This window comes from Atractosteus spatula, chromosome 13, assembly GCF_055471065.1.
Source record: "Atractosteus spatula isolate fAtrSpa1 chromosome 13, fAtrSpa1.hap1, whole genome shotgun sequence".
Lineage (NCBI taxonomy): Eukaryota > Metazoa > Chordata > Actinopteri > Semionotiformes > Lepisosteidae > Atractosteus > Atractosteus spatula.
Genome location: NC_142718.1, coordinates 1325082 through 1342127, shown reverse-complemented (window position 1 = coordinate 1342127; position 17046 = coordinate 1325082). Strand labels below are relative to the sequence as shown.

At 45.4% G+C, this 17046-nt stretch overlaps 2 protein-coding genes across 2 annotated transcripts; both read left to right on the top strand.

The window, feature by feature from the left end:
• The first annotated feature begins 463 nt into the window (after positions 1–463).
• LOC148821544 (GTPase IMAP family member 8-like) lies at positions 464–9724 on the top strand. The gene is made up of 5 exons (XM_088930756.1): positions 464–494; positions 839–1408; positions 4383–5075; positions 5319–6623; positions 6841–9724. Exons 1-5 carry the CDS (start codon positions 464–466, stop codon positions 7326–7328), a joined length of 3087 nt encoding a protein of 1028 aa, XP_088786882.1. The 3' UTR covers positions 7329–9724.
• Positions 9725–11659: 1935 nt separating this feature from the next.
• On the top strand, positions 11660–16764 carry LOC148821543 (GTPase IMAP family member 4-like). The gene is made up of 2 exons (XM_088930935.1): positions 11660–11687; positions 15965–16764. The coding sequence occupies exons 1-2, from the start codon at positions 11660–11662 to the stop codon at positions 16756–16758; spliced, it is 822 nt and encodes a 273-aa protein (XP_088787061.1). The 3' UTR covers positions 16759–16764.
• Positions 16765–17046: the final 282 nt, after the last annotated feature.

Below are 17046 nucleotides of genomic sequence, written 5' to 3'. Positions count from 1 at the left end.
CCAGTGTTTGTTTCGGTGCAAGCAGACGCCTCTGGCACAATGCTTACCGGTCTCACGGGCATCTCGGTCCACTTCGTAGACCACAGTATGAACCATACAGGGCAGATCTGCCAGAGCTGAAATAATACAGGAGGCAAAATAACAAATCTGTTTTCTTTCAGTACAAGAACAAGATCAAGAGACCAGTCGCCAAAGAAGAAACAGCATAGAAGGGCCTCCAGACTGTGAGTAGAATCCGTAGAACTACTATTGATGTGTCAACATACAAGTGTCACCAGATCTGTACTGCAGGGATATTAACTCACAGTCCCATAGGGATCAGATCACATCACAGACAGCACAGCCAGAGGGATCTGTACTGCAGGGATATTAACTCCCAGTCCCATAGGGATCAGATCACATCACAGGACAGCACAGCCAGAGGGATCTGTACTGCAGGGATATTAACACCCAGCCAGTCACAATGTTACTTCATTCCCAGGATCTAAACTGCAGTACAGGAGCAGTACCCCAGCAGGATGCTGCAGTGTTGAACAGCCCCTGTATATCTGAGAATGACTTCTGAATGTCCTTTCAATGAAAAAATAACTGACTGATAATTATTCTGAGCAGAATTAACAACATAACATTTTCTTTGTTGTTAATGGGGAACTTAAAGAGATACCAGAGGGAAAAAATCTGAGCAGCAGTGAAGGGTCTCCAGGAAACAGTTGGACAGAACAATTCAGTAGGACTCGCATTCCTGTTAAATCCTCAGTTTACATACCACCAGTGTGTTTCAGCTTTATCAGTTTGGGGTAGATTGAGTACATTTTATATATTAAGTCCTCTTTGAAAGAGTCACAGACCGGACAGACCGGAGTGGGGAAGAGTGCCACAGGGAACACCATCCTGGCAGCAGAGGAGTTCCCATCTCGCACCAGCGCCTCCGGCACGACGCGGCACTGCCAGAGCGGATCGGTGAAGATCAAGGGGAGGCGCATCACTGTGGTGGACACGCCTGGACTGCTGGACACTCGGCTCTCCCCGGAGGAGACTCGGTTCCTCAGGGACCGCTGCCTCTCCCTGAGTGACCCCGGCCCCCACGCGCTGCTCCTGGTGGTGAAGGTGGGGCCGTTCTCAGACAAGGACAGGAGGGCGGCAGACAGGGTCCGGGAGCTGTTTGGAGAGGAGGCTCTGAGGTTCACCGTGGTTCTGTTCACCCGGGGAGACGACCTGGAGCAGCAGAGCCTGGAGGAGTTTGTCCGGGGGAACAGAGACCTCCAGCTGCTGGTCCAGCAGTGCGGGGGCAGGTGTCACCTCTTCAACAACAAGAGCAGGAGTGACCGCGCCCAGGTCACAGAGCTGCTGCACAAGATCGACAGCCTGGTGAGAGAGAATGGCAGCTACAGCATGCCTGAGACTTGCTGTATGAAGAATGAGCGAGATACAGGAAGTGGAGAAGGAAAAGGGAGCTGTGCTGGAGAACAAGATTCCTCTTCATCACTTTCACAACTGGAAGAAGATGAAGACCCAACAGCTGGCACAGCTGGGAGACACACAGCAGGAGAGGCAGAGAGTTTCTCTGTCCCAGCAGCAGAGCGAGGAAGAGAAGCGCCACCTACAGGAGCAGCTGGAAGAGCCCAGTCAGCGACAGAATCAATACAGGGGGCAACCACAGGGGGCGCTGTAGAGCTGACATCACAAACACAGGGGAAAGAAAAATCCAAGAAAACAAGAGATATGAAAGCCAATATGATAAAATCCTTGGGAAACTGTAAGTTATTTGCTTCTTGATTTTAACTGCATAAAATTTTAGTGAGAAAGTTTGATGAAAAGTCTATAATCTTTGCTGTGCTCATTTCTATGATTTTGTATATTTCAAACAGTTAAGGGGAAAGTATTCTAGATTCATTTTAAAGTTACAAGCTGTTTAAGATTATCTTAATGTTAATAATTCTACCAAATTTAAAAATAACTACTGCATTAACTAATTTCTATTTATAGTCTATTTTTAAATGAAAGTCAAATATACATTACTTACATATGAAGATATTAACAAGAAGGATCAACTGCATTGTTTTAAAAAAACTGACTAAACATCTCTCTGTTGTTGTCATTACTGTATACTTATGTGTATAAATGTATTAATTTGATATAAATACCTCAGGCCCTGTGTTGCTTCTACACAAAACCGTCTAGGCTGCAGCTCAGTTTGGGAAGAAACAGCTTCAGCTCATGATAAATGACAGCTCCTAGGAATTCAACTGAATGTGTCCTGAGAGCTTAGTCACAGGGCACATCTCCCTGGACACAATCTAGCGTACCCTCAATGTTTTCTGCTTCTTTCTTACGTAATATATATGTCGGCTATTTTGTAAAAACTGCAAAACTACACAAAGAATATCTACCCCCAGTATGAAAGTTTAGGAATGTTAACTGTTAATTGAGCAGCTGAGGACTGAGAATCTGTAGCCCAACCCTGTGGCTCAGGGGTGACCTCCTGGCCCTGGGATGAGAAGTGAGGACCCCTGTCCAGAGGGAGGGGCTATCGAAGGGGGAGGGGGGCAGGAGGACGAATGTGAAAGAGCTAAGGCTTGTGTATGTTTTCATAGTTTATTTTTTAATTTAGGGTCTGATGTCAGGATTGATTAAGGATCTGAGGTGAACCTGGCTGCAGTCAGTGGATTTCATGGAATGAAAGGGGTTATATCTTTCTGAATGATTTAAAACCAACAGAAAGATAAATAAAAAATGACAGTAGTTCTCATGTTTCTCCCCTGTTGGTAGTTTGGCCTGGAAAGCCTGGAGCTGAGAAGACCTCAGGAAACTCCACCCAGGGTGACCAGAGGACCACAGCCAGGGCAGAGAGCACAGGTCTGTTTTATTTATATTTATACATTTTCCTTTATTAAGTTAGGCAGGGGTGCACGCAGTGTTTTAGAATTGTAACAGGGCATGTTAATTCCAATCATTAACCTGTCATACACTGTTTGTCCCCTGTTTTGAACTGGTGCTCCACTGGTGCGCAGAGTGAAGACAGTTATTTCTTGGATGTTACCGTAGAGCCCCTCCCTGAGGCATTACTGTAGAGTCTCCTGTCTGGGGTGTTACTGTAGATCCCCTCCCTGAGGCATTACTGTAGAGTCTCCTGTCTGGGGTGTTACTGTAGATCCCCTCCCTGAGGCATTACTGTAGAGTCTCCTGTCTGGGGTGTTACTGTAGAGGCACTCCCTGAGGCATTACTGTAGAGTCTCCTGTCTGGGGTGTTTCTGTAGATCCCCTCCCTGAGGCATTACTGTAGAGTCTCCTGTCTGGGGTGTTACTGTAGATCCCCTCCCTGAGGCATTACTGTAGAGTCTCCTGTCTGGGGTGTTAATGTAGAGCCCCTCCCTGAGGCATTACTGTAGAGTCTCCTGTCTGGGGTGTTACTGTAGAGGCACTCCCTGAGGCATTACTGTAGAGTCTCCTGTCTGGGGTGTTAATGTAGAGCCCCTCCCTGAGGCATTACTGTAGAGTCTCCTGTCTGGGGTGTTAATGTAGAGCTCCTCCCTGAGGCATTACTGTAGAGTCTCCTGTCTGGGGTGTTACTGTAGATCCCCTCCCTGAGGCATTATTGTAGAGTCTCCTGTCTGGGGTGTTACTGTAGATCCCCTCCCTGAGGCATTACTGTAGAGTCTCCTGTCTGGGGTGTTACTGTAGAGGCACTCCCTGAGGCATTACTGTAGAGTCTCCTGTCTGGGGTGTTACTGTAGAGGCACTCCCTGAGGCATTATTGTAGAGTCTCCTGTCTGGGGTGTTACTGTAGATCCCCTCCCTGAGGCATTACTGTAGAGTCTCCTGTCTGGGGTGTTACTGTAGAGGCACTCCCTGAGGCATTACTGTAGAGTCTCCTGTCTGGGGTGTTACTGTAGAGGCACTCCCTGAGGCATTATTGTAGAGTCTCCTGTCTGGGGTGTTACTGTAGATCCCCTCCCTGAGGCATTACTGTAGAGTCTCCTGTCTGGGGTGTTACTGTAGAGGCACTCCCTGAGGCATTACTGTAGAGTCTCCTGTCTGGGGTGTTACTGTAAAGACACTCCCTGAGGCATTACTGTAGAGTCTCCTGTCTGGGGTGTTACTGTAAAGACACTCCCGAGGCATTACTGTAGAGTCTCCTGTCTGGGGTTACTGTAGAGCCCCACTGTGAGGCTGGAACATCAGTGTACAAGCAGTTGTACAGGAATGTCTCAGGAATCCACCATCAGTGGATTACAGGAGTATCCTGATCTTTGAGTGGTGGTGCAGTGTGTTGTGTTAAGGGTCTATGTTGAAGAACGAGTTTCCACCACCTGTGAAGCATGTTCACATACTGACTCACCATGATACTAATAGCACACAATCTCACTTGGCTTGTTTTTCAGTGTCTGACACACATGAGATGGTTAATCCCAGTTTGAGGATTGTCCTGTTCGGAAGGAGAGGAGCAGGGAAGACGTCCTCAGGAAACACCATCCTGGGACAAGAGGAGCTCAGATCAGCTGCCCCAGTGTGTGACAGGAGACTGCAAGACATGTCTGGGCGGCTGGTTTCTGTGGTGGAGCTGCCAGCCTTGTTAGACACAGAGCTTTCAGAGGAGGAAGTGACACGTGAGACTCACCGCTGTGTCTCTCTGAGTGACCCTGGTGTCCACGCCTTCCTCCTGGTCATTCCTGCAGGGCCTCTCACAGACGAGGACAAGGGAGAACTAGATCTGATCCTGGAAGTGTTCAGCAAGAGAGTCACTGACTACATCATTGTACTGTTCACCTGTAGAGACTCACTGAACACACAACCTGAAGACGAGTTTCTGCAGGAGAACACAGACAGCCAGCAGCTGCTGCAGAGGTGTGGGGGCAGGTACCTGGTGTTCAGCACCAGGGAGAGGGGAGCCCAGGAGTCACAGCTCCTGCAGAAGATAGACAGCATGGTGAAGGAGAATAGGCCTGACTGCTACACCGCTGACATGTACCTGCAGGCTCAACTGGACAGGAGAGACAGGAGACTCCAGCAGGAGCTGGAGGAGAAGGACAGGAGGATCAGGGAGCTGCAGGAAAAGATTGAGAGTATTTCACCAGGTAAGATAGAAATGTACCTTTTGTGATGTTATTGAACAGAGATCAGGTGGAGGTCAAATTCTAAACCCACACTTTCAGTTCCCTGGACATAAAAGCTCCCTGAATGAACACAGTGCTGTGCTCATCCTCTCCAGCCCCCCTCCCTGAACCCCAAGCAGCAGTTGCTATTTGTGATGACATGTATTTTGTTTTACTTGATCAGTATGTTTCAAATCTGAGTCAGTTATTTTCTCTCTGTTCCAGGCAGTGCAGGTAAAGAGGAAGACCAAGAGTGTGTGAGGATGGTGCTGATTGGGAAGACAGGCTCTGGAAAGAGTGCCTCAGGGAACACCATCCTGGGAGAGGAGAGGTTTACATCCAGAGTCAGCTCCGGATCAGTGACCAGGATATGTAAGAAGGGAAGAAGAAATGTCGCTGGGAGACCTGTGACTGTGGTCAACACTCCTTGGCTGTTTGACACAACACTGTCAACAAAGGAAGTTCAAAAGGAAATAGCCATGTGTATCTCCCTGTCAGCCCCAGGACCCCACGTGTTCATCCTGGTGTTACAGGTGGGCAGGTTCACCAAAGAGGAGAGAGACACAGTGGAGCTGATCAAACAGACCTTCGGTGAAAAAGCTCAAGACTATACTCTCATCCTCTTCACTCGGGGAGATGAGCTTAAAGACAAGACCATTGACAGGTATATTGAGGAGGGAGACCCTGATCTCCAGAGACTTGTTCAGGATTGTAGGGACAGGTACCACGTCTTCAACAACAATGACACAGGCAACTGCACCCAGGTGAGGGAGCTGCTGGAGAAGATCGACAGCCTGGTGAGAGAGAACGGAGGAGGATTCTACACCAGCCAGATGTTCCAGGAGGCAGAAGCTGCCATCAGACAAGAGAAGGAGAGGATCCCGAGGGAGAGAGAGGAGGAGATTCAGAGACAGGAGGAGGAGATGAGGAACACGTTCATGAAGGAAGCAGAAGAGCTGAGGAGAACATTAGAGGAAAAAGCTCAGAGACAAGAGGAAGAGAGAAAGAGGAAGGAGGAGGAGCTGAGACTCAGAGTGGAAAAACAGGAAGAGAGAGAAAGAGAGGAGAGAAGCAGGAGAGTGGAGGAGGAGAAGAGAAGGAGAGAGAAGGAGGAAAAAGAAAGGAGGGAGTGGGCAGAGAGAATGGAACAAGTTCAGGAAGAGAACAAGAAACAGCAGCAGAAATGGGAGGAGGAAATGAAGAAAGCTCAGGCAAGGAGAGAAGAGGAAGACAGACAGAGAAGAGCTGAGGAGGACAGGGCCCTGAGGGAGAGAGAGGAGAAAGTGAGAGAGGCTGAAACAAGGAAGATAAAAGAGCTGGAAGAGAGGATGAGGATGCAGCAGCAGAAATGGGAAAGGGAGAAGCAGGAGTCCCAGAGGAAGAGAGAGAAGGAGGAACAAGAGAGAAAGGAGCAGGAGAAGAGAGAGAGGAGACAGTGGGAGGAGAAACTCAGAGAGGCTGAAGAAAATCACAACAAAACCCTGGAGCAGGAGATGAGAAAACAGCAGGAGGACAGGAGGAGGAGGAGAGAGGAGGAGGAGAGAGGAGGAGGAGAGAGGAGGAGGAGAGAGAGAGGAGAGAGAAGGAGCAGAGGAAGAGGAGGGAGAGGGAGGACAGACAGAACAGAAATGGCAGATCTGAAGAGGACAATGGAGGAAGAGAGACAGAAGAGAGAAGAGCAAGAGCAGGTCAGGAGAGAGGAGATGGAGAGAGAGAGGAGAGTGAGAGAGAAGGAGGAGAAGATAGTGGGAGAAGAAACTAGCTGAAGCAGAGCAAGAGAAGAAGAAGACTGAAGAGGACCTGATGAGACAGCAGAAGCAGTGGGAGCAGCAGAGGGAGGAGGAGAAGAGGAGGAGAGCAGAGGAGGACAGACAGAGGGCAGAGAGAGAGCAGGAGGAGAGGAGGAGGCTGAGGGAGGAGATAGGCCAGCAGAGGATGGAGGCTGAGAGGGAGAAGGAAGAGCTGGAGAGACAGATGAAGCAGCAGGTGGCACAGAAGGAAAAGGAATATGAAGTAAGATGTGCAGAGATCAAGAAGGAGTATGAGGAAAGAGCTAGAAAAAGTGCTGAAGAATTTAATACATTTACAGAGCAAGAGAAAAGAAGAAGAGAAGAAGCTGAAGGGAGATCTAAGAAAGCACAAGCAGAAACCAAAGAAGCTATAATGGGATCAGTCTTAGGACCTCCAGGAGCAGTCGTAGGAGCAGCTGTAGCTAAATCTTGTGTACAACAGTGAAAACCACACCATTCACCACTAGCAAAGTGTCATTGTGTCATAACTGTAAATAACTGATGAACAAGAGGTGTCTTTACTGCTTAGAAGGGATCTGTTACACTTGCTGGCCCTGATGAGCAGAAGCTGTGGATCCTATGGGGACGAAGAGATAACTAGGAAGCCGAAGAATCACGAAATCTGAACTCTAGGTCTAGGGTCAATCAGGTCAGAATCGGGAAGAGAGACAAGACATATATGAATCCATGTGTAATCCAGGAATTCCAGGTCAGAAGACAATCCAAAAGTCCATAAGATGAAAGAGTAACAAACAGAGAGCCAGAGACGAAATCCACAAGTCTAGGTCAGTAGAGAAACTATTGTCCAGACACCAGGAATTCACACACTGAGGAAGGTACACGCAAAGTGGGCAAAGCAGGGAATCCTGGGAAAACACAATAGTGAGCACAGCGCCTCTGCAGGTTGGCCTGAAGTGTCCTTGGAGAACGGAAAAGCTGATTGGATAACTATCCTTAGGGCTTACACCTTCTAGGATTGGTTGAGGTGGAGCTGTGTCTCTGGTTGTGGGAGGCCGATACCATGACAGAATGTATCTGAGTTTTATTCAAATAGATTTCATGACTTCATATTTTGTAACAAAAAATAACTACACCCTGTCATGTGGTGCTGGGGTTGAGGAAGAATCTGAGCATTTGCCTTTTTATTGAGTATATAATATAGTGACTGTTTGCCTTAGCTCATATGCTTTTTGCTTAGCAACAGTCTAAAAGGATAATTCAAGCATTTTATTTGACCTTTTGACATTAATATTACAACCGCAACGTGTCTAGTTCATTTTCACACCTTCTGTTTGCTTACTCCTTTTTTTGTCTAAATGCAAGGTAGAACTGCTTCTTAAGAAGAACGTGGTCAATTACAAAGAGAGAAACAACATCTCCTAATATGGAACCTTAGAGTGAGCTTTCCTGTGTGAATCTGCTGTATAAAACGTCTTGTATTTACCATCTCGGGGGGATAGACTTTTACAGACCTGTATGAGAGACTGCTCTCAGGTCTGCATGGTCTTATCCTCCCCATGAGCATGAATAAAGGACTCAGATTGACCACACCTGACCTGAGGGAAGAATTTTCTTCGACAGGGTTCAGGGAGGGGAGCTGGAGAAGATGAGCACAGCTCATCTGAACCTCTGTTCGATACTCTATAACGTGACAAGGCCTGAGAAACACAGTACTGAGGTCTTCACATCTGTCACTGGTCCTCCTGCTGTCCTCAACTGCACAGTCCCCCAGGGAATCAAGCATGTTTGTTAAAATATCTAGAAAGACCACAGTGAGCGCTGTGTCCCTTCTCCCTCAGTCACTTCTGTGAATTTGAAACGCTTGCCTCAAGTTGCATTTGCCATCGCCATTTGCTTTCCTCTGCTGATGACTATGAACCCTGCAGCCACACACATGGGAGACTAAGGAAGCGCAGGAAGACCCCGCCACCTTGCCCACCATCATGCCTGCCTTCGAGTCTCCTGCTGGAAATGACTGCAAGGATTTTGTTTGAAGTCAAGATGAACAAAGACTACCAGATACCAAAGGATATTTTCCTTTTGTTGTTCGTTTCTGTATTATCAATAAACTTGTTCATTTACATTTTGGGAGTGTTGGGGCTGTTTCTGATATCTTAAAAAAAATCACAAATAGAAGTCAAGGACCTACAGAGCTCTTCAGAAGCACCTGAACTAGAACAGAAATCCTCCAAACAATCTGCAAGGAAGAGAGACATGGAGTAAAAACAAGAGGACAGGAAAGTAAAGGTTTATACTTCAAGGCCAGAGGAATCGGTAAGAGAATACAAGTAGCAGGTCAGTTATGAAGCAGCTGGAGTCGGAGAAGCCTGACTATCGCAGTGAGGCGGCGATGAACACGTCACGAGTGGATACAGTGTTCTGGAGGAGGAAAGGGAGCAGCGCTGTGTAGTCACTCAGTCCAGCAAACTTCCCCAGAACGAACTGTGAAACACAAACCTGAGTTTTGAAAAGTCCAACTCCACCCTGTCCCCAGGGTACAAAACAGGACAAAACAGTGGGTTTCACATTGGAGAGTTTAAATTATGTGCGAGAAGAGTCCGCAGGGTGCCAGTTTCCTGCTGCGGATGAGCAGTTGGGGGGAGTGAACTGTGTTTCCACAAGGGGCATTGTTTTACCTCAGTCTGTCTGGTTCCACATGTGGCAATCTCTAGATGTAGATGATGTCTCACTTGTTCAATTTTGAGTAACCTGTATTGCACTTATGTCATAGAAGCACCTAAGTGATTTTATTATTTTCACTATGTTATTGTATTTTATTTGTGTTTTCATTACCCTACACTGCAATGTTCAGGAATTAAAGTAATTAAATGGTCATTTCAATTATCTGTATGATATAGTTGGTATTTATTCTAATTATGTTTTTTTTCCATTGTCCTCACCTACTGTATAAAGGGGAAATGTTTGCTTTATAAGCTATATAATGAATTATATAGTAGTAATGTGCAATATGAATTCACACAGCAGCTAAGAGTGCATCCTGCTGTAAGATTCAGGTTACATGGAGACTTGCGGAACATAGCCCAGGAACTAGGGGTAGAAGATATTTGTTTCCAGGGATGAAGTTTCACAGGCAGCTAATTGAAACACACTGACACATCAAATAAAAAATACTGGGCAACTGCTACTCCTGAAGTAAAGAACAAAAGCAAATCAAATTTCCCATGAGGTGCTAAATGTTTCTTAAAAAACACATATCAACACTGCCTGTCTCAGAGTTCACCTGTCTTTTTCAAAGACTTCATGCATTTAAAACTGGAACTTTTTCTTTCTTGATTGTCTCGCAATTGTACGGAAGTGCATTGCTGCCACTAAGGGAAACAAATTGCCCCCTTATCTCGTAATTACGAGAAGATAACTCATTATCTTGTTATTACGAGATAGCAATGCTTACGTCAGTGTGTGTACAACCTGTTAAGCTGTGCACTGAACACATGTAGAAGCTACAGTGAACTTCGCTAGCGCTTTCGGTTTAATGATTGTGTCCAGACAGAATACATCCCAATGGATCTGAAGGTAAGGAACTGTTCTCTATAAAGACCTTCCCTTCTTTCTTCAGGAGAGCTGTCTGCGAAATTGACGACTGTGTTGTGTTATATAATACACTACATTGTACAGGTGGATTTTTTCAGTACATTTATTTTTTCCTGTTTTACTGGTTATTCTGGGATAATTTGAATAATTTCATAATTCTATTTCTTAGATAAATACTAATGATAATAATGCACAGAAGCTCTGCAAGATTTAAATGGAGGACAAGGACGAGTTTTACTTTCGGTTATACAAAAAAACACAACAGGATTTAGGCTTCTGCTTGATTAACTGTGAAAGGAACACGGTAGATTTCAGATTTATTTGTCTGCATAAAAGTATTTTTCCAAATCTCTAAATCTGACTGTCTCTGAAATCGAGTTGATCGCTTCTGCAAATATTGAAAGTGAGTTTCAGGAAAGTGTTTGAGGAATGGCAGCTCATCGGTCCCGCTGGAGCTGGGGAACATCTCAGACGGAGACAGAGAAACCCTTACTCTGGTCAAGAACGTGTTTGATGAGACAGTCCTGAGCTACACCATGGTCCTCTTGTCCTACAAGGGGGACCTGCAGGGCAGTGCCCTGGATGAGCTCGTCAGGAGGGACAGGCAGCTCGGTCAGCTGATCGAGCAGTGTGGGCTCAGGTACCACGTCTTCACTGAGAACAGGAGAGACCCGGCTCAGGCTGCGGAGTTCATCAGGAAGATAGAGGACATGCTGAAGGCCAGGAGCAACACAAACTACACCCACGAGAAGTACGAGAAGGCAGAGGCAGAGATCAGACGAGAGCAGGAGAAGAGAATGAAGGAGGGGGAGTCGGAGTTAAGGAGGCAGGAGGAGAAACTTGGGCGAAGATTCTCGGGAGAGAGGCTGAGGCAGGAGAAGAAAAGGTTACTGCAAAGAGAACGGGAAAGATCAAGAGAGCAGGCAGAGAATTCCAATCCATTCATGTCAATGTTGCATTTGATAGCTGGTGTATTCAACGTTGTTAAGAATGTTGTCAGTGCTACACTGGCTGTTTCTAAACAATATCTGGTACATTCAGTAAACGATTGTGTTAATCAATGATAAACAGTGCTGGAATAATAGCATGCTGTTTTTAAAGAAATAAGTCTAAGTGAAACTTTTTTATAAACTAACCTACTATGTAAGCTTTAAAAAATTGAAATGTGGGCATTCTCTAGATGTGCAGATAGCTGTCTTTGACCTGATTGTCTCACCTTTCACCATGGCCAGGGATCCAGGTGATCAGGCAAGTGGTCGTAATTGTTAACTACACTCACTTAGATCATAAAGTCAGTTCAGAATCCACAGGCTCTCCAGGTGCTGCTGCTATAAACAGACCTAGAAAACCTGCAAACACAGTGACCAGCCCTCCAGGACCAGGACTGGACAGCCCTGCTGCAGACACACTGACCAGTTCTCCAGGACCAGGACTGGACAGCCCTGGTGTAGACCACTCTACCCCGGGAGTCATCACACACCCTCTTGTCCTCCGCCAGCTGTAAAGGGGTTCATACCACAGGAGGATCTGACCAGCTTGTCCATATAGCCAGACTGACATACACACAATCCGCTGATAGTGACAATGAGCTATTTTAGTACTAATGATGTTTGTAGTATATTCACTTTAAATATTACGTTGTTGCCATTTGTCTACGTAAACAAAATGTGCGCAGTCATTTATGTCACAGTAAGATTTTCAAGTTAAGGAGAGTTTATGCTTCATGCTGAAAGAGCGAGCCAGTGACCTACATCTCCACCGGGGGGCGCTGTTTCACACTTCATCCCCACTCTGCTCTCACACACGTGAGGCGATCTCTGTATATTCTCTGGGGTGTTTTTTTTTCACTGGGAATTGTGAGTAAGCAATATTGTAAATATGTCAGGGGCGAATCCCAGTGATTTTATTGTTGTGGGGGTAATGTACAGTTTTTATAAATTCATTAAAAGATACTTCTAATCTGCTGTCCTGTGTATTTTTACAGGCATGCTACATTTGGTGTTTTATGCTAATCGCAGGGTGTTAAACTGTGTTTCTCATCCTTATTTCTCCTTCCCTCACGGGCTGCTCACTCCTGCTCCTGCCCCCCTTCCCAGCCCTGGGAAACTCCGCTTTCACAGTTTCTGACTTGAAGCAGCTGTCAGATTCTCCACGTTTTATCCTGTCTCTGTTTTGAGCGCTTGCGGTTTCTGTTTCCTGACACCACTCCCGGAATCCCGGAATCACAGTCTCCCCACGCACAGCTGACTCACTGCCCCTCAGGCCCAGCACAGGGCGGCACTCGTCCAGGGAGTCTCCGCAGGTCCAGACAGCTCGCAGCCACCTGCCAAGATCTGGGATCCGGGATCCGGGACGAGGGCCTGGAACACAGGGAAGGAGGGCAGGGATAGCAGGTGCAGGACCGGGGGGGGGGAACCAGCAGGGTCCGGATGCTGTGCTGGTTCCAGGGCGCAGTGAGGTTACGCAGATTAGGTGGTCGGCGATATGAGATGATAGGGCGATCAGAAAAGGTCATATCGCCGACCACCTAATCTGCGTAACCTCCTTGTTCACAGCTCCCTTGACCGCCCTCAACAACCATCCACACCAGGCACTTTCCCTTGCAACAGAGCTCGCTGTATCACCTGCAAATACACAGCCACCACCACACTCATTCAAGGCCCCTCAGGACAATTCCAGATCACCCAGACAGCATCTTGTACCTCCAGCAACCTTATTTACTGTATCTCTTGCAGTAAATGCCCAGCCATCTACATTGGAGAAACAGGAAGGAGACTCAGAGACCGTTTCAGAGAACACGTCAGGGCTGTAAAGATTAAAGATCTCTCCAAGCCCATTGTTTCCCATTTCACCTCTGACGGCCACGACCACTCTAATCTCTCCGTCTGTGTTCTCAAAGACGGTTTTCCAAACTCATACATCAGAAAGACCACCGAAACTAAAATTATTCTGCAGCTAGGATCACACCTTCTCCCTTCCCTTAACGACAGACTACTGTTCTTTTAAATTTTCTCCATTCATTGGAAGTTTCATTTCACACCTCTCTGCACCCATTCTGACTTCACACCTCTTGATTGGCCTCTCTTTCTGTCCCCTGCTCCCGCCTCTCACTCCTCCTCCCTCCCAACCTTTGTTCTCCCGCTACTTTACCTTTGCCTACTGCCCTGTCTCTCTCACACCTGAAGAAGGCTCCACGGCCGAAACGTTGTGTTCTCTTTCTTCTTTTTTTCAGCATGGAATAAACCTATTACTTGTTCCCGTGAGTAGGTGTATATCATTAAACCTAAAAATTAAATTAAATATATCTTTCTATCTGAAAAATGAATCAAATGAATCACCAACAAGGAGAGAACGTTTTTGGTCTGAGGTTTACCCAATAAAGGAAATCTGAGTTTCCTAAAGTCAGGTCTGCAAGCTCTCTGCAACATGGCTCATCCAGAATCTGATCAGAGGTTCTCTCACTTGGCTTCTTCTCTCTTCTGCTCCCTCTCTCCCTCATCCTTCTGCTGTCCTGTCTCTCCTGTGTCTTCATCCTCTGTCTTTCTGGGTGTTGATTTATTATCATTAAGAACAGTCATGCCCAGGAAGATCCCCTCTGATGCTCTGTGTTAACCTGTCCTGCGCTTGGGTGAACCAGGCATTGTTTTTAGACTCTGTGAAGTGGGAACATTAGTTAGCTTTTTGTGACCATTAGAACAGGATTAAACAGAATAAAATGAGAGGCAGTGCTCAAATTATCTAGATTAACCTGCTTTTGACAGAAAATAAAAATGACATCGTATCAATAAAACGTTTCCAGTTGACAGGTGTTACTGACTGCTTTAAATTACATCAATATTGAGTGGACCTAAAATACCATAAAAAAACTATGAAGAACTTGAACTGTTCCACCTCACCTGGCTTCTCCCTATGAAGCAGAAGTTTCGATACCTATCTCCTTTGTGCAATGTTAGTCTTATTTAAACTCAGTGAACATCAGACCTCTTTAACATCACATTCCTGACACAGGTAGAGGGGTAAACAGGTGTTTCCTGCTCTCAGTCATAATTACTCTTTAGTTTCAAATTGTTTTGTGCTTTAATGCTGATCCCAAGGGCTGACTTTCTCTATACACCTAATTTTACTAACAGTATTCTTTGATCAAATGTCGTGTCAGACTCCCTTGACCTAGACTGAAGACATTTAGCTCTGTATGTGACCAGCCCCTGAGATCAGGAGGCATTCCTGCTGTTCTTCTGTTAAATCCTTTGAAAGCTCCAATATCCTCTCTGTGGCCTGGTGAGCAAAACCAAACACATTACTAGTTACTCACAGATATAATGTAGTTCTTACTGTGTTTATGTATTTTAAAGCCTGAATTGAACACCGCCTGATTTCTTGATTTCGGTTCCTCACTTTTTGTTCTATATCATTTCCCTATTGTTGCTTCTCCTCATTGCCTTCATGATGACACAGAACAGTCTACAAAACCACACAGATCCCTCTCATGTGCTGCTTTCTACAGCTCTGAATTACTCTTGTGATGTATTGTTTAGTGTGGATCGTTTGCACTTATTCATGTTTAATTAAATTTACCAATTGTCTGCTCATTTAGACTTTGTCTAAATTTCTTTGTAATTGCTTAGTGCTGTTTCTGTGTCTCTCCCCCTGTTTTTATAAATTGTGCAATTTTAACAAGTTCACTTAATACACCAGAATATAAATAATACATATCAGGGATATCAACAGGCCTAAACAGAGCACTAATGCTCATCCCTGCTCACACCTGTCCAAATAGACACACCCCTGCTCACACCTGCCCAATAAGATACACTGCTGCTCATAACTGTCTAATCAGACACACCTCTGCTCATACCTGTCCAATCAGTCACACCCCTGCTCACACCTGTCCAGTAAGATACACTTCTGCTCATACCTGTCCAATCACACATCCATGCACCTGTCCAATCAGACACACCCCTTATTACACCAATAAGACTTTTCAGAACTTTATGGAAACCTAAACATATTTTTTTAATGATAACAGGTATTCTTTTTGTGTAATTAAAGGATTCTATTACATCAATTAAACAAGAACCTTCCCTTTCCAAATCCAGCTATACAATGCCCTTTTTAGTTTAGATCTAACAGTCATTTTTAGAACAGTTTAGGTTGGAAGACAGGCTCCAGGTAGATCATTAGTTTATGAAAGCAGCCACGCCTGTCCTTATAAAGATGTATGTCTCCTTTTTTAGTGCGTTAGAGTGGACAGTTAGGGACCAGTGAAGAGCTCACTCCTGTTGAAATTAATAGTTGTAAATTTTATTTTATGTGTCTTATGTATGTTAGAATGTATGTCCACCTTTCCTTGAAACGTTAATCCAAACTGGCCACAAATCTGGTATCACCATGTTCAGACTCAAGCTGTACATACTAGACATGGACTCCCTGTAAAGTCTCCAGCAGTGGTCTGTGGACTTGTAAAAGGTTTTCAACATATACAAAGTTTGAATGAACAGAAATGTCCTCTCTGTTTTCCAGTGGCTGAAGTCAGGATCGTGCTGGTGGGAAAGACTGGAACTGGGAAGAACGCAGTTGGAAACACCATCCTGGGACAGAAGAGGTTTAAATCTTATCTGGCATCCAAATCCGTTACTCAAGAATGTGCCAGAGAGGAAGGCAAGGTTGAAGACACCCGTGTTGTAGTGATCGACAGTCCAGGACTGTTTGACACATCGCTTACAAATGACAAACTCATTAATGAGATCGTCAACTGTATAAAGATGTCTTCTCCTGGTCCTCACGTTTTCCTCCTGGTTCTACAGCTGGGCCGATTCACAGCAGAAGAGAAAGAAACAGTGAAACAAGTAGAATATATTTTTGGCCAAGGGGCAGCTAGATACATGATGGTCCTTTTCACTCGAGGGGATGATCTAGATGAAAATGAGACGATTGAAGACTATGTGAAGGAGGCTGAAGATGATCTGAAGGAGTTCATTCGCCAGTGTGGCAACAGGTATCACGTCTTCAACAATAAATCCAAGGATCCAGACCAGGTCTCTTCACTCTTGAGCAAGATCTCCCAGATGGTGTCTGAGAACGGAGGCAGCTGCTTCACTAACGAGATGTACAGACTGGAGGAGGAGAGAAAGGCGGCTGAAGAGAGACGGAGGAGAGAGGAAGAAGAGAGGAGGAAGGCAGAAGAAGAGACTGAAGCACAGAGGAAGCACTTTGAGGAAGAGGAGAGAATAAGACAGGAGGTTGACAGGAGATGTCAGGAAGAGAAGGAGAAATTAAAAACACGAACAAAAAAATTGTATTCAAATCTCTGTTTAATCTCCTAATATTTCTGAAGTAGGAAATATTTTCTTCTTTTCCCAATCAGGCGTGGCTGATCAGCGGCCTGACAAAAGCTCACAGGATAGAAATGCACAGAACACACACAAATATGTTTCCAAGGCTGGTTTGGCTTTATTGAAATGAATAAACTCTGACATTCTTATAATCATTAATCAGAAATGTCTAATGATCTGTAATGTTTTGTCTTTTGATTTTACTTTCCAGTTCACAATAAGCTGTAAAAATTAATGAATGCTCTATACCTCTGTTTTTCCATTAGTAAGAGATGCTTG

Excerpts from the sequence above, each read along its gene's own strand:
- LOC148821544 (XM_088930756.1), top strand. The coding sequence starts at position 464 with ATGTTACTTCATTCCCAGGATCTAAACTGCA. Across the intron at positions 495-838 it reads TTCCCAGGATCTAAACTGCA|AGTCACAGACCGGACAGACC; the intron begins GTACAGGAGCAG and ends CCTCTTTGAAAG. Across the intron at positions 6,624-6,840 it reads GGACAGGAGGAGGAGGAGAG|GGGAGAAGAAACTAGCTGAA; the intron begins AGGAGGAGGAGA and ends GGAGAAGATAGT.
- LOC148821543 (XM_088930935.1), top strand. The coding sequence starts at position 11,660 with ATGGCCAGGGATCCAGGTGATCAGGCAA. Across the intron at positions 11,688-15,964 it reads GGATCCAGGTGATCAGGCAA|TCAGGATCGTGCTGGTGGGA; the intron begins GTGGTCGTAATT and ends CAGTGGCTGAAG.